At 34.3% G+C, this 17,080-nt stretch overlaps 1 protein-coding gene across 2 annotated transcripts in view; it reads left to right on the top strand.

The window, feature by feature from the left end:
- TPR (translocated promoter region, nuclear basket protein) overlaps positions 1 to 17,080 on the top strand; it is a 67,322-nt gene that overhangs the window by 4,250 nt on the left and 45,992 nt on the right. For both annotated transcript variants that reach the window (XM_027868314.1, XM_027868313.1), the window contains exons 3-17: positions 4,301 to 4,374; positions 5,356 to 5,452; positions 6,359 to 6,462; positions 8,076 to 8,240; positions 8,643 to 8,735; positions 9,665 to 9,745; positions 9,839 to 9,926; positions 11,187 to 11,327; positions 11,888 to 11,979; positions 12,218 to 12,415; positions 13,181 to 13,288; positions 14,251 to 14,477; positions 16,132 to 16,295; positions 16,668 to 16,804; positions 16,885 to 17,033. In XM_027868314.1, coding sequence (XP_027724115.1) covers positions 4,301 to 4,374; positions 5,356 to 5,452; positions 6,359 to 6,462; positions 8,076 to 8,240; positions 8,643 to 8,735; positions 9,665 to 9,745; positions 9,839 to 9,926; positions 11,187 to 11,327; positions 11,888 to 11,979; positions 12,218 to 12,415; positions 13,181 to 13,288; positions 14,251 to 14,477; positions 16,132 to 16,295; positions 16,668 to 16,804; positions 16,885 to 17,033 — 1,918 coding nt within the window. The remainder of the gene's footprint in view (positions 1 to 4,300; positions 4,375 to 5,355; positions 5,453 to 6,358; positions 6,463 to 8,075; positions 8,241 to 8,642; positions 8,736 to 9,664; positions 9,746 to 9,838; positions 9,927 to 11,186; positions 11,328 to 11,887; positions 11,980 to 12,217; positions 12,416 to 13,180; positions 13,289 to 14,250; positions 14,478 to 16,131; positions 16,296 to 16,667; positions 16,805 to 16,884; positions 17,034 to 17,080) is intronic.

Below are 17,080 nucleotides of genomic sequence, written 5' to 3'. Positions count from 1 at the left end.
AACAAAAACAAAATAAAAATAGAAAAAGCTGAGTTATAAAATGTACTGTTGTGGACTGCACTGTATATCAAATAGTGATAGATCAAATCTGTGTGATCATCTATGTGAAATTATGGTGAAGGCGAAAAGTAATGTATGAATTTTAAATCTTACCACAGAAAACTATTAATTTTGCTATGCATAGCTTTACTAATTCATAATTCTTTTTTGTCACGTTGTAGTTTAAATGCATGAAAGAATTATCAGCTTCATTCTTGCATTTACTCTTATGATTAGAAAACTCATTTTTTGTCATGATAGAAATCTGACTTCTTAATGGATTAATTTTTGAGGATATACAAGAAACAGAGCTGTCCAAAAATGAAATGGTTTGCCTCTGGAAGCTATATTTGCATCATTGGAAGTTTTAAGGTAGAGACTAAATAACCAGTTGTTGCAATTCTAGTTGGGATTCACATTTTGGATAAAGATTGGACTAGATGATCTCCAAGATCTCTTTTACGATTATTAGACTTAAAAACATTGGAATTATAGCAGCATACACAGTAAGCACATATTCATCAGAGTATAAGGAAGGAAAAAACTTTTCTTAGACATTGCCCTTGTGTTTGAGAAACTTATAATCCTGTAGAGCAGCACCAACACAGATTGATGTAATATGCGGTGTTACAAGGTTGATGCATTAAAGAGTTACAAAAAGCCCTATGTAGGGAGAAGGTTGTTAGAAACTTGGGGGAATCAGGGAACACTTTATTTGGGAAGTGGCATTTGAGTTAGCCTTTAAAGAATGTCTGTAGTGTCAGATAAAGAAGAGGAGGGAGGAAGGGCATTCTGGCTTTAGGGAGTCAGTCAGCAAAGGCACAGAGGCATGACAGTGAACTTTGGTTGCCCAGAGTAATCCTATGAGCCTAGTTATCCTTATTAAATTAAATCTTAGATGCAGCTCATCTTTCTAGTTTGTTGATTTTTTGTTTTTGGCCCCTGATTCTGTAACCTAATATACTATGTTATGCCTTCATCCAAGTCATTGATAAAACATATTTACCAGAATGGAGTCAAGAACAGAATGCTGTGGCACTCTGTAGATTTCTCTCCAGGGTGACTTTGATCCATTAATCACTAGTTTGGGGGACCAGTTTTGAATACATCTAGTTCTGTCATCATTCAGCTTACATTTCTCCATTCTGTACACAAGGATACCCTGAAAGACTTGATCAGATGTCTTTTTGAAATCCAGATACTGTGTATTTGGCAATTTCCTTATTTGCTAGTCTAATAACACTATCAAAAGAGGATTTGAGGTTAATGTGGCCTGCCTTCTCTCCCTTGAATATGTTACCAAACCATCCCTAATACTTTCTGAAATTTTATCAATTATCAAAATTAAGTTTTCAGGCCTATAGTTTGAAGAATCTATTTTCTCCCCTTTTGAAAACCAGGAAACCCATTTATCCATCAACATTCCTGATGGCATTTCTTTCTTTTTCTACAATTTTTCAAAGATGAACAAAAATGACTTAGCAACAGTTTGGTTCTGGCAACTTTTTTTTGAATGTAGTTCGTTCCGGCCTGGTGATTTGAACTCTGTAAGTAAGGATAGTTAGATGTTTTCATCGTCTCTTCATGTATCTTGTTATGTAAATGTCCTCTTAGCCATTGGTGTTCTATTATTTCCAGTCCAAAGATGTTTCACCTTGACAGAGAAAACATAAACTAAATAGGAATCGAGTAGTTCTACCTTCTTTCTATCAACCATCATCATCCCATTCACCCAGGCAGTATTTTTAAGCCATATTAAAAAATGTCAATCCATAAGCAATTATGTAGATCTTATTATGTGCCACTGTTGTACCAGGTATTAGAGATACAAAGACAAAAATGAAACTCAAGGAGCTTACACTCTGATAGAAGAGACAACATGTATACATCTAAGTTTACACTGAATATATGTAAAATGAATACAGGATAATTTGGGGAGGGTACATACTAGCAGTTGAGGGTTGTGGGAGATGAATCAGGAAAAGCTTCACATAGAAGATGGTGCTTCAGCTGAGTTTTGAAGAAAACCAGGAATCCTGAAAAGTATTCTAGGCATAGAAATGGAACCTTTTTGTTTATGATGAACAGCAAGTAGGCCAGAATATCTGGAGGATAGTACTATGTAAGAAGACTGGTAAGGTAGGAAGGGGCCAAGCTGTAAAGAGATTTAAATCTGTTAGATCATAGAGGTCATGGGGAGCTTCTGGAATTTTTTTAATGATTGAGAAGAAAGGGGGAAGTGACATGATCAGATCTTTGCTTTAGGGGAATCATTAAGAGCTGTGTGGAGGAATATTTGGAGTGGGGATTTTCCTTTTCTTCTCAGTATAACCTGGGGGATGTTGTAGAGGTGATTCCTGATCAACTGTTGATTGGATTAAATAACCTCTGAGGTCCCTTCAACTGCAGAAATTCTGTCTATGACTAGATGAATTGAAAGTTGTCCTCCCTCCTCACAGGAGTTCAAAGATATCCTTCCTCTTCTTATTTGGACTGTAATTATTTTAAATCCTGCTGTTGATGTTAGAAGTGGTCTCATCATCCCTTAAAATCTTCAGTAAATGCTGATTCTTCTTAACGCTTTTCTTAGTTTTGCTTTAGCATAGTAAAAAACGTTTTCTTGTTGTTTTTAACTACAAGTAAGAAGGGAGTTAGGAACTCTACTTGAACCCAACTAGTAGAAGATACTACTAGTCAGGCACAAGTAGATAATCCTCAGTAATATCTCTAAAACTCTGTAGGCAGCTAGGTTGTAAAGTGGATAGAGTTCTGGATCTGGGGAGAGAAATAATTGAGTTTAAATCTTTCCACCAACACTAGCTATGTGACCTTGGGCAAATCACTTAAACTCTCTCAGCTTCTGTTGCCTCATCTGTAAGGGAAATTAACAGCATCAATCTCCAAAGTTATTGTGAGGGTCAGATGGGATACTATGTAAAAGCTTAAAGAGGTATAGAAATACTAGCTATTAGTATTAAATAGAAAGGAGGAGCACAGGAAATAACTTTAAAACAAAATCAGTAAATGTTAAATATTATAGGAAGGTATCTTCCACTTCAGAGGCCAGTAACAGCAAAACAGCAGTGTACTTATGAAGTAGAAGCAGTGGAACTATTCTCATTAGTCTTCTCAAACGTTGGAGAAAAGAGTTTTAAATGAAGTATTGTCAGATTCAGTTTATTGGCTTCTGTGTTATGTCTTTAACGCTGGAGGAGGACTACTGCGACACTAGAACTGTGTAGGAGGTATGCCTGAAGGGTAACGATAAGGAAAATGGCAATGAATATTAAAGACCATTCCTTATTCTCCATACTTAGGGTGGATTCTCCTTTTGCTGCATACCCTGTGGATTTTTTGCCTCAAGTAATAAAAATAATAGCTTATATTTGTACCATGTTTTATTTTTACACATTCTAAATATTACTGTCTCATATGATCCTAACAAACACAATATAATTTTTGCCCCACTGTCCAAACTAGAACTCCAGAGATTAACTCCATCCGCCTCCTTGGATATTATCTCCCCTCCCCAAACGGCCTCTAAGGTCCTTTCTAACATTTATTTTTGGACAAATCTCATTCGTTATTTAATTTTATCACTGCTTATGACTTTGTGTCTGTTCTGCAGGCATGATTATAGTCCTGTCAAATAATAATCATGAATTCAAAATTAATTGTCTTTTTCTGTATCTCTTTTCTTAATTTTAAAATAGTTTTTACAGTCACTGTATGACCAAGTCTTCTTAATTTGTTTGCAAATGTAGCTATTACAAACACTTTTGTGTGTGGTATACATTTGTTGAGTCAGCATAGTGTAGATAGAAGATTAGTGCAGGAGTTAGGATAATCTGAGTTCAGGTGCTGCCTCTTACACAAATTGGGCATATGACTAAACCTACCAGTAGCCCAGAGAACTTTCTTAAGTCTGTGTAAGTTATAGAGTCTGTCATCATTGGTATTAGGCATTCTTCATTGTAATTTTATTTTGCCAATAAAATCACAGTTCTGGTCCAAACCAAACAATATATTTTGATTAAGTAAGAGATGATACTATTTGAAAAATTGGAAACTATTGAACCAATATATTTATATATCTTTGGTCAAGTCAGACTCTGTTGGGCCTTCAGTTTCCTCAGCTGTAAAATGAAACAATCAGATTCCAGGTTCTCTAAGGTTGCTTTCAGATCTAAAGTTCTATGATTCTATTTCTGTACTTAAGTGATTGGATAAATGTTTAGTTTTTAATAATCTTTATATTTAGATCAACAATTGAAGTCAGTGACTGAGAAAAACAAAGAACTAGAAACTGCCCAAGATCGACACGTTGCTATTCAGGTAAAATAATCATTATTCATATGCATAAAGAAGTTTTGCCAATTATTTGTAGTTCACATTCCAAGTTAGTAACTATGTGAGTATGGTTGCTTCAGTTGTGCACTTTTTTTTTGCTCCTTTGTATCAATTGCTTCTTGGCTAAGACAGGTAAAATATAACAAAATAAAGTTTGTGTGGACAACAGATTATTTCGCAGGAGAAAAGGTTTTCAGAAGATTGGGGAAGCCAATAAAAATATTTCATTGAATATAGTTGAAAAGAACCCTCAATTATAATAATGTATTTCTTAGCCACCATAATGATAAAAGGTTGTCACTCTCCAAAAATAAAAATAAAATTTTAGAATATGGCCATAATATTTAATTTTTTCATCACATTTTCTGTTTGTTTTTGTGGGTTTTTTTGTTGTTGTTTGTTTTTTGACCAAAAAAAACCAAAAACAGAACATTTGAGATATCGTCTCTTCTTCTTACAGGAGTACTCATGAAAATTTGCACATATAAGTTGCCTTATCTAATAATGGGAGGTTTGCTTATATACTCTTTGAAAGATTTTAATCCTTATTACTTTATGTATTCAGTGGGCTCATTTTAAAAATAAATTTTAAATAAATAAATAAAATTTTAGATAAATAAAAATAAATAAATTTTAAAAATGAAATGAGAGAAGTTGTGAAGCAAAATAGATCTAGTGCTGACTGGAACCCAGAGCATAATTTCCCTAGATTTGTTTAACATTCAGAATTCTTCCTTAAAATAAGCAGTACAAAAAAGTGAATTATGTTGAAAAGAAAGATACTTACAGTTAAGCTGTAACTGATTTAAACCAGACAAAATTAAGATGTGTTTTGTATGTCTAGAATTTATATTAAAATTTCATGTGTGTAGTTCCTATGGATTGATAAATACAGTAATTTTACTTACGTAATTCATTTACTTATGTTACATTGCTTTTACTTTATAATCTTATTTTAATTGATAGAGCCAGCTTACAAGAGCAAAGGAAGAATTGGAAGCTGAGAAAAGAGATTTGGTCAGAACCAGTGAGAGACGTTCACAAGAGCTTGAATATTTAACTGGTATGGAGAATATGTTCCAAAATTTTGCTTTTTATTAAGTAACTGAAATAAGTTACTTTATAAGATTTAAAGAGGAAATCTTAAGTTACACTCTACTTTCAATTTTTTTCATTTAACATTTTAGACTATGCAGTAAAGATGTAAATAATGTATTATTTCTAGTCTTATAATGGGAGGATTGCTTATATACTCTTTGAAAGATGTTAATCCTTATTACTTTGTGTATTCAGTGGGGTCATTTTAAAAATAATTACTTTTACAATGAGAGAAATTATGAAGCAAAATGGATCTAGTGCTGACTGGAGCCCAGAGCATAGTTTTACTAGATGAGCTGCTGAGTAGCCTGTCCTCCAAATCTTGGTAAGGGTGTGTGAAAGAGGTGTAAACAGGGTTAAAGAAAACATTTGAGGAGCAGGTAGGTGGCACAGTAGATAGAGCTCTGGCCTTGGAGTTAGGAGGACCTGAATTCAAATTCAACCTCAGACACTTGACACTTAATAGCTGTGTGACCCTGGGCAAGTCACTTAACCCAGATTGCCTCACCAAAAAGCAAAAAAAAAAAAATTGTTTTTTGTTTTTTTTTCCTCTCTTTTTTTTTTTGTTGTTGTTCATTTCCTATTGTATTCCTAAACATTAGTGAATGAATGTATTACAGATGAAGGTCAGATTTATGGAACAATTAAGCATGGAATAATTGAATTGAAGATCTAGGTGCCTGTTTTAGCAGGCTAAGTGGTATATTTTTTATTTACTGCATTTAGATTTTGTTGTACATTTAGTACATTTGTTAGGTGAAAGCTACAGTTTTAAGTGTTAAGGGACATACAATTATGAGTAAGAAAGACATAGCAATTTATACTCTGCAGCACTTCTAATAACTTTCATATTCTGCTCTGGCTTTTCTAGAGGATGTTAAACGCCTAAATGAAAAACTTAAGGAAAGCAATACATCAAAAGGAGAGCTGCAGTTAAAACTAGATGAACTTCAAGCGTCTGATGTTTCTATTAAGGTACTTAGCATACACAAATTATGATTACTGGTTAAAACTTTTGAAAAATAAATCTCAGATACAGTCGTACTTTTTTATTGCTGTTGTTATAAGAGTTTTTAGTCTTTCTACTCTTTAATATTAGGGGTCCAGAGCTGCCACTTTTACTAGGAAGGTTACGTAGCTGGCTAGGACCTTAGTCGTGATCTGTTAAATTTAATTTAGATGTTTTTCTTTTTTTTTTTTCTTTTTTTCTTTTTCTTTTGTTTTAAATCTTAAGATAAGCAACCAGGTGGGGGTAAGTGGAATTTATGACACCTGCCTGAATTCTGTCTTTGTATATTGACAAATCCACAACCAAGTTCCAGCTTTCTAGTTGTCTTTTGACTTATAAAAGCTTCCTCTCTCATAGTCCATTGTAAACTCTCCAGAGGTAGCCTTAAAGTGTATATCTCACCAGCCTAGCTTAGAAATGTAATTCCCTTAAGTTTATCTATGTATAACTTTTGTTTCTCCTTCCTCTGGGTAATGTGGCAGAGTCTCTCTCCTTTATGAGGGCTCTAAAACCAGAATCATTCCTTTGTCTCTCTGATGTAATTGAAAACAATATAAATATGGTGAAAACTCTGATGAGGCACAGTTTTGTTTGTTTTTGAAACTCTAGGATTGTGCTTACACATAATGAAAACTGAGGTTTTGCCTCCTACATGTCAATACTGGAAGCAGTAGCTATTCAGGCCTCCAAGGGTGTATTTCCTATAACACTGAAATGAGTAAAATCAAGTCATTTAATCAATCAAACCGTTATTAAGCAGCTATTTTGTGTCACACACTGTGTTATATGTTGACAATACAAACACAAAGAATGAAGCACTTCCTACTCTCAAGGAGCTTATATTCTATTTGTGGAAATAAGTACATAAATAAGCCCATATAGAGTAAATGTAAACAATAGATACATTGTGGTAGAGGGTACTAGTCATTGGGGGAATAAGGAAAGGAAGAGAAGCAATCTGTGAGGCACAGGCTGTGAGAGGGTGCATTCCAGGCATGAGATATGGCTATAGAAAAGGCATGGAAAAGAGAAATGGGATTCCATTTATGAGGAACCAGAGAGGTCTGTTTGAATGGATTGTGAAATGTAGGAAGAGAAGAAATGTGTAATGAAGTTGGAAAGATTGGTTTGAACCAGGGTGCATAGGACTTTAAAAGATAAAGTCTATAAGAAAGACTTTGGGGGCAGCTCGGTGGCACAGTGGATAGAGCACCAGCCCTGAAGTCAGGAGGACCTGAGTCCAAATCTGGCCTCAGACCAAACACTTGACAACTTACTAGCTGTGTTACCCTAGGCAAGTCATTTAACCCCAGTTGCCTTAAAAAAAAAAAGACTTTGTAATTATAATCTGATTGTGTGACATTTTAAAGTGTTCCTTAATGCCTGTTATATGTGTGTCTTACGCAGTCAATTTTCCGTGAAGCAAAATTTTATTCAAATTATAGCGTGTAAGAAGCACCTATGACTTTAAGCAAATGAAAATATAGCTGGCATTCTTTAATTGATTCCCAACTCTAGTTTATATCCCTTATAAAACTTTCTTTGCCCTCTTTAAAACTATTTCATGTGATTTCCATAGTATCGAGAGAAACGATTGGAACAAGAAAAGGAATTACTACATAGTCAAAACACATGGCTGAATACAGAACTAAAAACCAAAACTGATGAACTCTTGGCTGTTGGTAGAGAAAAAGGAAATGAAATCCTGGAACTTAAATGTAATCTTGAAAACAAAAAAGAAGAGGTAAGTTAGTGGAATAAAAATACTATCTTAATGGATGTGTGGTCAAATCTTTTCATGTTTAGAATCATGTGTGCAAATTTTATGAGATATTTGTTCAGTCTTGAAGCAAAACAACATTCTAATAGGATAAGCATCAAAAATTGAGGATATTATTAACATTCTGTTCATTAAATCAGAAACCAATTAAAGATTTCTTTAAAACTTCCCTCCAACTAATTTTTTAATATTGTTACTTGGGATTTCATTTTAAAAAAGGAAAGAGACTCCATGTTGTACTACTACATATTTTGCAAATGTGTACAAAAGAGGACACTTAAGTTTTTATTAAACAGTATAATCATAAAATTGAGGTAATTTAAAGTTTGTGACACTCCCTTCCCTTTACAAATTTTATTCATGTAGGTTTCCAGGATGGAGGAACAGGTGAATGGCTTGAAAACATCAAATGAACATCTCCAAAAACATGTGGAAGAGCTTCTGACCAAATTGAAAGAGGTATGTTAAATTCAGCTACCACTTTGAGGACGGGAAAGCATTCTTAAGTTCATAAGTTTAGAGCTGGAAGAGACTTTTTTTGGGGTAGGGGGTGCTAGGCAATGGGGTTAAGTGATTTGCCCAGAGTCACACAGCTAGTAAGTGTTAATATGTCCGCGGCCGAATTTGAACTCAGGTCCTCCTGACTCCAGGGCAGGTGCTCTATCCACTGCGCCACCTAGTTGCCCCAGGAAGAGACTTTTAAGAGCCATTTGAGGCAGCTAGATGTTGTAGCTTATGGAGCACTAGACCTACAGTGAGGAAAACCTGAGTTCAAATTTGACCTCAGACACTCAATACTTGTATGACCCTGGGTAAGTCACTTAACCTCTATCTGCCTTAGTTTCCTCATCTGTAAAATAAAAATAATAAGAGCACCTACTTCCAGGTTCATTGTGAGGATAAAGTGAAATCATATTTGTAAAACACTTTACAAACCTTAAAGTGCTATATAAATGGTAGCTGCTATTATCAAGTCCAACCCTCATCTATATAATGTTTGACATTTGTAACCTTAACTCTTCAAAAATATGTATCAGCTTGTAATTTCTAAGATCAGGAACAGAGAGTAGATGCTTTGTCAAAAGTGAAGAATACATGTTAATTTCAGTATTATGAAATTGCTTAATAGTTTTCCTGAAGAACCAAAAAATAATGAGATAATTTTCCTGAAGCCTTGATTATTATTTTAATCTGTTTTGGAACATGATTATAATTTAATTTTAGGTAATCTTGTTATTTGGTAAAAATAGCATTTTCTTGATCTCTCTGTCTCCCTCCCTCCCTCTCTCTTTTAAAAGACAACCACACCTAACCTTGACCATTGGAAAAAACTCTTAAATCTATATCAGTGGTGAGATATGATTATTATGATTTTGTTTACTTTCTAGGCCAAGGAGCAGCAGACTAGTATGGAAGAAAAGTTCCATAATGAGCTAAATGCCCACATAAAGCTCTCTAACTTGTATAAGGTAAATGTAGTATCTTAAATTTTAGTGTCCTGGTCTTGTTTTTACTGTTGTTGTTGATGGTCTTTAACAACTTCTGATTAAACATTATTTCAGAGTGCTGCTGATGACTCTGAAGCAAAAAGCAATGAGCTAACTCGAGCAGTGGATGAGCTTCACAAGCTTTTGAAAGAAGCTGGAGAAGGTAAGAAAGATTCTACAAGGAGAGAAAAATACTTAGAATAGAGATTCCTTTTCTGTTGTGAATCATATGATTACTGTAAATCAAGTATATTTTAGAAAAGTTAATCTTAGTGATAAAGCCTACCTGAGGGATATTAGAGCACTATTCTAGAAGTGAAATTTGGTTTCAATCTTAGTTCTAATACTACTGTACTAGAATTTTGGAAAAAAAATTGTTCTGTTGGTATAATTATTATAGGCACATCTGTATTACATAAATATGTATGTGTGCAGATAGACACATGTACATAGGATGTTACAAAAGTCTTAATGCAGTTTTCAGCTACTAAAGCTTTAATCTGCACTAAGGCTTGTATATTTGTCCATCACTATCTTATACACATTTACTATTAACATCTTCTAATATGTTGTTTCTTTCTAATCTTGTATACCTTATTCTCCTCTGTTCGTCAGTTTTATAAAGTTAGATTTTTCCTTAGGGCATCAAGGTAGCACAGTGGATAGAGCGCCAGGCCTGAAGTCAGGAAGACTCATCTCTCAGACGCTTACTAGCTGTGTGACCCTGGGCAGGTCACTTAACCCTGTTTGTTTTAGCTTCCTCTTCTATAAAATGAGCTGGAGAAGGAAATGGCAAACCATTTCCATATCTTTGCTAAAAAACCCAAATGAAATCACAAAGACTTGAACACAACTGAAAAGACTGAACAACAACAAAGATTTTCCCTGACTCCAGTATGCTAAGCCTATGTAGAGGCTTATAACTTTCTTTATATTCATTTTCAGGACCTATAATAAACTTTCTCACAGTGTAAGATATACTTCAATGTCTGACTCCTAACCATAAACAAAACATTTCTTAATTGGTTATGCATAGGCCTTTAACCCATATCCTAGAAAGAATATCCAGTATTTCAGATGAAGAATCAAAATGAAGTCAGGAGATTGAATTACAACCCCTTTCCATCTTTCAGGGAGAGAGGGACATCAGGAGACCAAGAGAAACAGGAGAGTAAGAACCAAAGGCATGAGTGTTTCATATAGTTCGAATGAAACAGGCACCTTGAGTGAACAATAATAGATAGAAGGGATGGTCACTTCCTCTCCTGAACCCAGCTTCCATCCTTAAACACTGATCCTTAGATCCTTAGAAAAGAATACTTTAGAGGAAAAAATAGGGATTTAAGCAGATTAAAATTTAGCAACTTCTAGATTTTTGTTCTACAGCATAAGATTTCTTTTTAAATTTGTCTTATATTTTAAGCTAACAAAGGAATGCAAGATCATTTAATGGAAGTGGAAGAATCAAAAGCCCAAATGGAAAAAGAAATGCTGGAGAAGATTGGCAAATTAGAGAGAGAACTAGAGAATGCTAATGATCTACTCTCAGCCACAAAACGGAAAGGTATGGATGATACTTTCATATAAATGTTTTTAGTGACTTGGAACACAGAAATTGTTGTTCTTTGAGTATATAGCAGGTGGTGTACTCAATTAATAATATTTAAATATAAGCATTTCTTTTAAGAAGTTGTCAGATAAATTATTTAAGTTTCTTTTTATGTGACAATAAATATTATCCCTGATACTATTTTCACAATATAATGCTACCAGTCTGAGTCTCAGAGGCCAAGTGACTTGACTATAGTCAAATAGCTAGGGTGACAGAGGCAGGATTTGAACCTGGACCTCTAATAATTTCAAATCCAATACACAGATGAGGGGAGGCATCAAAAAGACAACATTTGAAGCATGATTCAGGAGGTAATCTTGTTGAGCTAGAATGTAACATGAAGGAGGAAGTAGTGTGAAGGAAGATTGTAAAGGTACTTAAAATGTAGGTATCACTCTTTTTATATGTGTTGAAAACTCAATAACTTTGTTTTTTTGGGGGGGGGTTGGCTTTGGTTTTGGTTTCTGAACTTGTACAGTAATGGAATATTTTTTCTGTGTTTATTTGTGTAGGGGCCATATTATCTGAAGAGGAGCTTGCAGCTATGTCTCCTACTGCAGCAGCTGTAGCTAAAATAGTGAAGCCTGGAATGAAATTAACTGAGGTGACCATTTTTAAATTTGAGTATTACGACACATTTTCATCTAAAATGTTCAGAACTCCAAGATATTACTTAGAAGAGTCATGCTTAAAATAGAATGTTGATAGGAATATCCAGTTTTATGAAATGACTGTCTAGTCAATGTGGCAAAAAAATTCAAATTTAGTTTGTAGTCTATCATGTTCTTACCTGCTCCTTTAATATTGTACTTAGACTTGACGTGGTATATTTTCTCTTACAGCTGTACAATGCATATGTAGAAACACAAGATCAGTTACTTTTAGAGAAACTAGAGAACAAGAGAATTAATAAATATCTAGATGAAATAGTAAAAGAAGTTGAAGCAAAAGCACCAATTCTGAAACGCCAGCGTGAGGAATACGAACGTGCCCAAAAAGCTGTGGCAAGTCTATCTGTTAAGCTTGAGCAAGCAATGAAGGTAAGTGTACTCTCCTTCGGACCAAACTAGGAAACAAGTAAGGATGAAACATGATTCATTGCCTTGATTTAAATTTTACAAAATTTAAAATTGGTAGTAGCAACTATCTCAATGGCATGTTGTAAAGAGTGTTCTGTTTGGAATCAAGACATAATTTAAATCCGGGATCTTCCATTTAATACTTTTCCGACCTTAGGAAAGTCACTTAACCTCTCTGCTTCTCTTCTTCCTCATCTGTAAAGAGAGAGTAAGTTTATCATGCATACTTTGTGTCTTTCAAATGTCCTTTGTATTATTGGTAGCTATTTTTTTTAGCTGAAATTATAGTGTTAATGAGATTTACAGTCATGTAGCATCTCTATGAGGATATCAATGTCTGTTACCATAGTGCTTGTGACATTTCTATGCCATTTTATGTTGCTGTCTAATAAGAATTCTATGTGGATATGTGACTAGGGTAAGAGTGGAATTTTCAGTCAGAATGAACAGATCCATCTTTCCTACTTGGTTTTTAGTTTAGATCCAATTTTAAATGATAGCTAATAGTCACATGTGAATATTGCATGTTAATTTTTTTTCTCAGGAAGATTAAGAAGGGTTTTTTTCCTTTTTAATATTTCCCATGTGTTATTTAATATTGCTCTGATTGTTGTAGTTCCTGAGCATTCTATGATAATGGTAGTCTCTAACCTCTTAAAGCAAAAGTTTTGTCTTACACCAGAAATACTGATTTTTACAAGCCTTAAAACTATTTCTGGTTTATAGGAAATTCAGCGATTGCAGGAGGACACCGACAAAGCCAACAAACATTCATCCGTGCTTGAAAGGGACAACCAAAGAATGGAAATACAAGTGAAAGATCTTTCACAACAGGTTAGAAAATTTTAATTTAGCACTTTGGTCTTCCTCTGATTCTGCCTTTGGGGTCAGTGTTATAAAGATAAAACTACCTTTATAATAAGTAGTTCCTTTGGTCAATAAATCCTTCATTAGAGGGAACCAGGATTGATCCACTTTATGTCAAATGGCACCAAACAATGAATTAGATTCTAAAAAAGTTAGTGTCTGTTATTGTGTTACTGAGTTACTTTATCTTAGTTTGTCGTTCTGTTGATATTGCTAAAGAGTGTCTTGAAAAAAAAAGTTTGTTTGCAGTGGACAACTTTTTAGATAATAAATGCAGTTTTACTTATATCAAAATAGCTTGGACTTAATAAAAAATGTCTCCTACCTAGAAGGTATCAACATCTAAATGATGAGTTGGAAGGCTTTTTTTAGGTGATTAATTGAAGTGCTACTATTGCTTATAATAGCTAGCATTTAAATGATGCTTTAAAGTTTTGGGAAGCACTTTTCTTATGCTAACTCATTTAATCCTCATAGCAATCCTATGGAATAGATGCTGTTATTCCCATTTTACAAATGAGGAAACTGAGGCACAGAGACTTGCACACATGACTTGCCCATGGTCACACATCTAATAAGATTCTGAAGCAGTATTCTGATTTAGATCTTCCTTCCTTGCAAGTCTCATATTCTGTCTACTGTGCTACCTGGCTGCTTGTCAACTTTTTTTTTCCATTCTGAAGTTTTTAAAATAACAAGTACATGAGAATTATCTCTTAAAAATTTGCTTTCTGGGTGCAGCTAAGTGGCACAGTGGATAGAGCACTAGTCCTGGAGTCAGGAGGACCTCAGACACTTAACACTGAACCCTGGACAAGTCACTTAACCTCATTGCCTAGCCAAAAAAAAATTGCTTTCTGCTCTAAATATATTATTTTTTTTCCACACCTAAATCAACAATGCTTTAATAACGTTGCATCCTCTCTTAGATTAGAGTTCTTTTGATGGAACTTGAAGAAGCAAGGGGTAATCATGTAATTCGTGATGAAGAAGTAAGTTCTGCTGACATCAGTAGTTCATCTGAAGTAATATCACAGCATCTAGTCTCCTACAGAAATATTGAAGAACTCCAGCAACAGAACCAGCGCCTTCTAGTAGCACTTAGGGAGCTTGGGGAGACAAGAGAAAGAGAAGAACAAGAAACAACTTCTTCAAGGTAAAAAGTTAAGAGCTTTTAAAACAATCTCTTTTTATATTTTTCTGTAATAAGATGATCATCCTTTGATTTGTGTGATGGCTTTCCTGTCTTGTTATGATTTTTTATGTTAACCTTAGGAAAGTGTAATTAAAAGAATTAATCATTTAAATTTGCATATATTCAATAGTATATATTCAATGCATATATTCAATAATAATGAGAAAAGTGAAAAATAAATATTGAAATTTTATAACTAAATTATGTATGGTAGACATAGTGTGTTTAAATCTTTTCAGGTTTTAAGCTTTGATTTAAATTTCATTTCTAATTAAATCATTTTATAACGATTACTATCCCTCCTTTCTATCACCTCCCCAAAAAGGTTTTTTAAACCAAAGCAGAAAATCATGGAAGGGCTTGGATGCTGTATGGCAGGCCTGTACAACGTGCAGCCCGTGGGCCACTTACAGCATGCCAAAGCATTTTGGGCAGCCTGCAAAAAATGTAGAGGAAAACATTCTTTATAGGTAGAGGAAATTTTTTGGTGGACCACAGGTTGTACAGGCCTGCTCTTAGGGGTAGATGAGATGAAGGTAAGTGATAACAGAGAAGGCAGAGTTGTGTAATTTTTATTTAGCTTCTGTTTCTGCTGCTAAAGAGGAGGATCTTTGAGCTGATAAGCACAGAATAATATGCTTAATTAGGAAATTAATACACAGGATAAACAAGGAGAAAGCAAAAGACCACCTTGATCACATCATCAGGCCCAAATGAACTGTATCTTTGGGTACTAAAAGAAGCAGCAGATAACATTGTTGAAGTACTCATGACATTTGAATGGTCATGGGAAAGGGAACAATACCTCAGATTGTCCCAGTTTTCAATAAAAAGAGAACAAAAGTTTTTAAAGTATGGGCCAGTGACCTTCATTTTGTTTTCTGACAAAATTATAGAAAAAATTATTAAAGGAACAGTTAATGTTCATCTAGAAATGAAAGCAGTGATCTTGAAGAGCCATCATGACTTCATCATGAACATTGGTCACAGGAATCGAACACATACAGTTCCACACAAATAGCACGTAGAATAATAATAAATTAGTTATGTAATAATTTTATGTGTTGTTTAAAAGTTCCCTGTACAAATACTAGATACCCATTGCATGCTCAGTGGCATTAAATGATTTTTTTAAAGCATTCAAATTTGTTGGACTAAGTAAAAATGTCCAGAGAAAAAATTAGTGAATTGAAAATTACCCATCATTTTCAGATATTAATTTGATTTATATTTTGTGTTGTATACCCTATGCTCCTTTGCTTGGGATTTCGTCCCCCCATACCTACCCATTAAAGCCAGTTCTTTAAAGCCAATCTCGAATTCCTCTATGAAACAATTATCTTCCATTAAACCCCAAATATTATGTTTTGCACTTATTTGATACAGTATTTTCTTTATTTGTATATATTTTATAACCCCCATTACAGTATAAACTCTAGAACAAATGTACCATGTCTTATCTAGACTTTGTCTTCCTCACCCCCTAGCAGGAAGATAGGTATGAAATTATGCAGAGTATTATAATAATATGGATTCCTGTATGAATTTCTAGTAGAACTATCAAAATGTAGTCACTGACATTTCTCTAAAGTATACAGCTATTTTTTTCCTGCAGAATTACTGAGCTGCAAATTCAACTTGAGAGTGCCCTCACTGAATTGGAACAACTTCGTGAATCACGACACCATCAGATGCAGCTTGTTGATTCAATAGTCCGTCAGCGGGACATGTACCGCATTTTGTTATCACAAACAACAGGAGTTGTCATTCCATTGCAAGGTAGGTTAACACATCGTATTTGAGCTTTCAGATATTTTAGAAAAAAATAGATTTAATGTGTTTTTCTGAAGTCTATGTTAAGAAATGATCTGGTGGTAACAAAAGAATTTTATTTCTTGATTGTGTTCACTTGGCATTCTTTGCTTTCAAAAGGTCACGTGCACCTAAATGATATTTGTTAGCTCGACATCTCCGTCTCTCACTGAATAAAACAGTGAAGGACATTTGTAGTACCAAATTCTGCGACTTGATCTAATTCAAGTAACTGATGCCTGTTGCCTTTTTTTTTTTTATGATGAAGTAAATGCAGAGACATGCAGGAAACTAAAAACTACTCTGATAACTAGTCTTCTCATTTTTTTTTTAATGAAGCTTCAAGCTTAGAGGAAATTTCCCTGATGTCCACACCGAAACATTCTTCCAGTGTGTCACAGACAATCTCCACACCTGCTCCAGTTTCCACAGTTGAGTCAACAGAGGCAGTAGAAGCCAAGGCTGCACTTAAACAGGTATAACTCTTGTTTTCTTTGTCTAGGGCAGGTTTTTAGAAGGAAAGTTTTAAACACCAATAATTGCTCTTAATGTTTAGTTGCAGGAAATTTTTGAAAACTACAAAAAAGAAAAGGCAGAGAATGATAAAATTCAAAATGAACAAGTGGAGAAACTTCAGGAGCAAGTTGCAGATCTACGGTCACAACATACTAAAATTTCTACCCAGTTAGATTTTGCTTCTAAACGGTAAATCAGTTTTTGTTTAGGTTGAAAAAGTCATTTAATTTGCTGTT

The sequence above is a fragment of the Vombatus ursinus genome, unplaced genomic scaffold (assembly GCF_900497805.2).
Source record: "Vombatus ursinus unplaced genomic scaffold, bare-nosed wombat genome assembly UNPS02014789.1, whole genome shotgun sequence".
In the NCBI taxonomy this organism is placed as follows: Eukaryota; Metazoa; Chordata; class Mammalia; order Diprotodontia; family Vombatidae; genus Vombatus; species Vombatus ursinus.
Note: the sequence above shows the minus strand (reverse complement) of the source record. Positions and strands in the feature narration are given on the sequence as shown.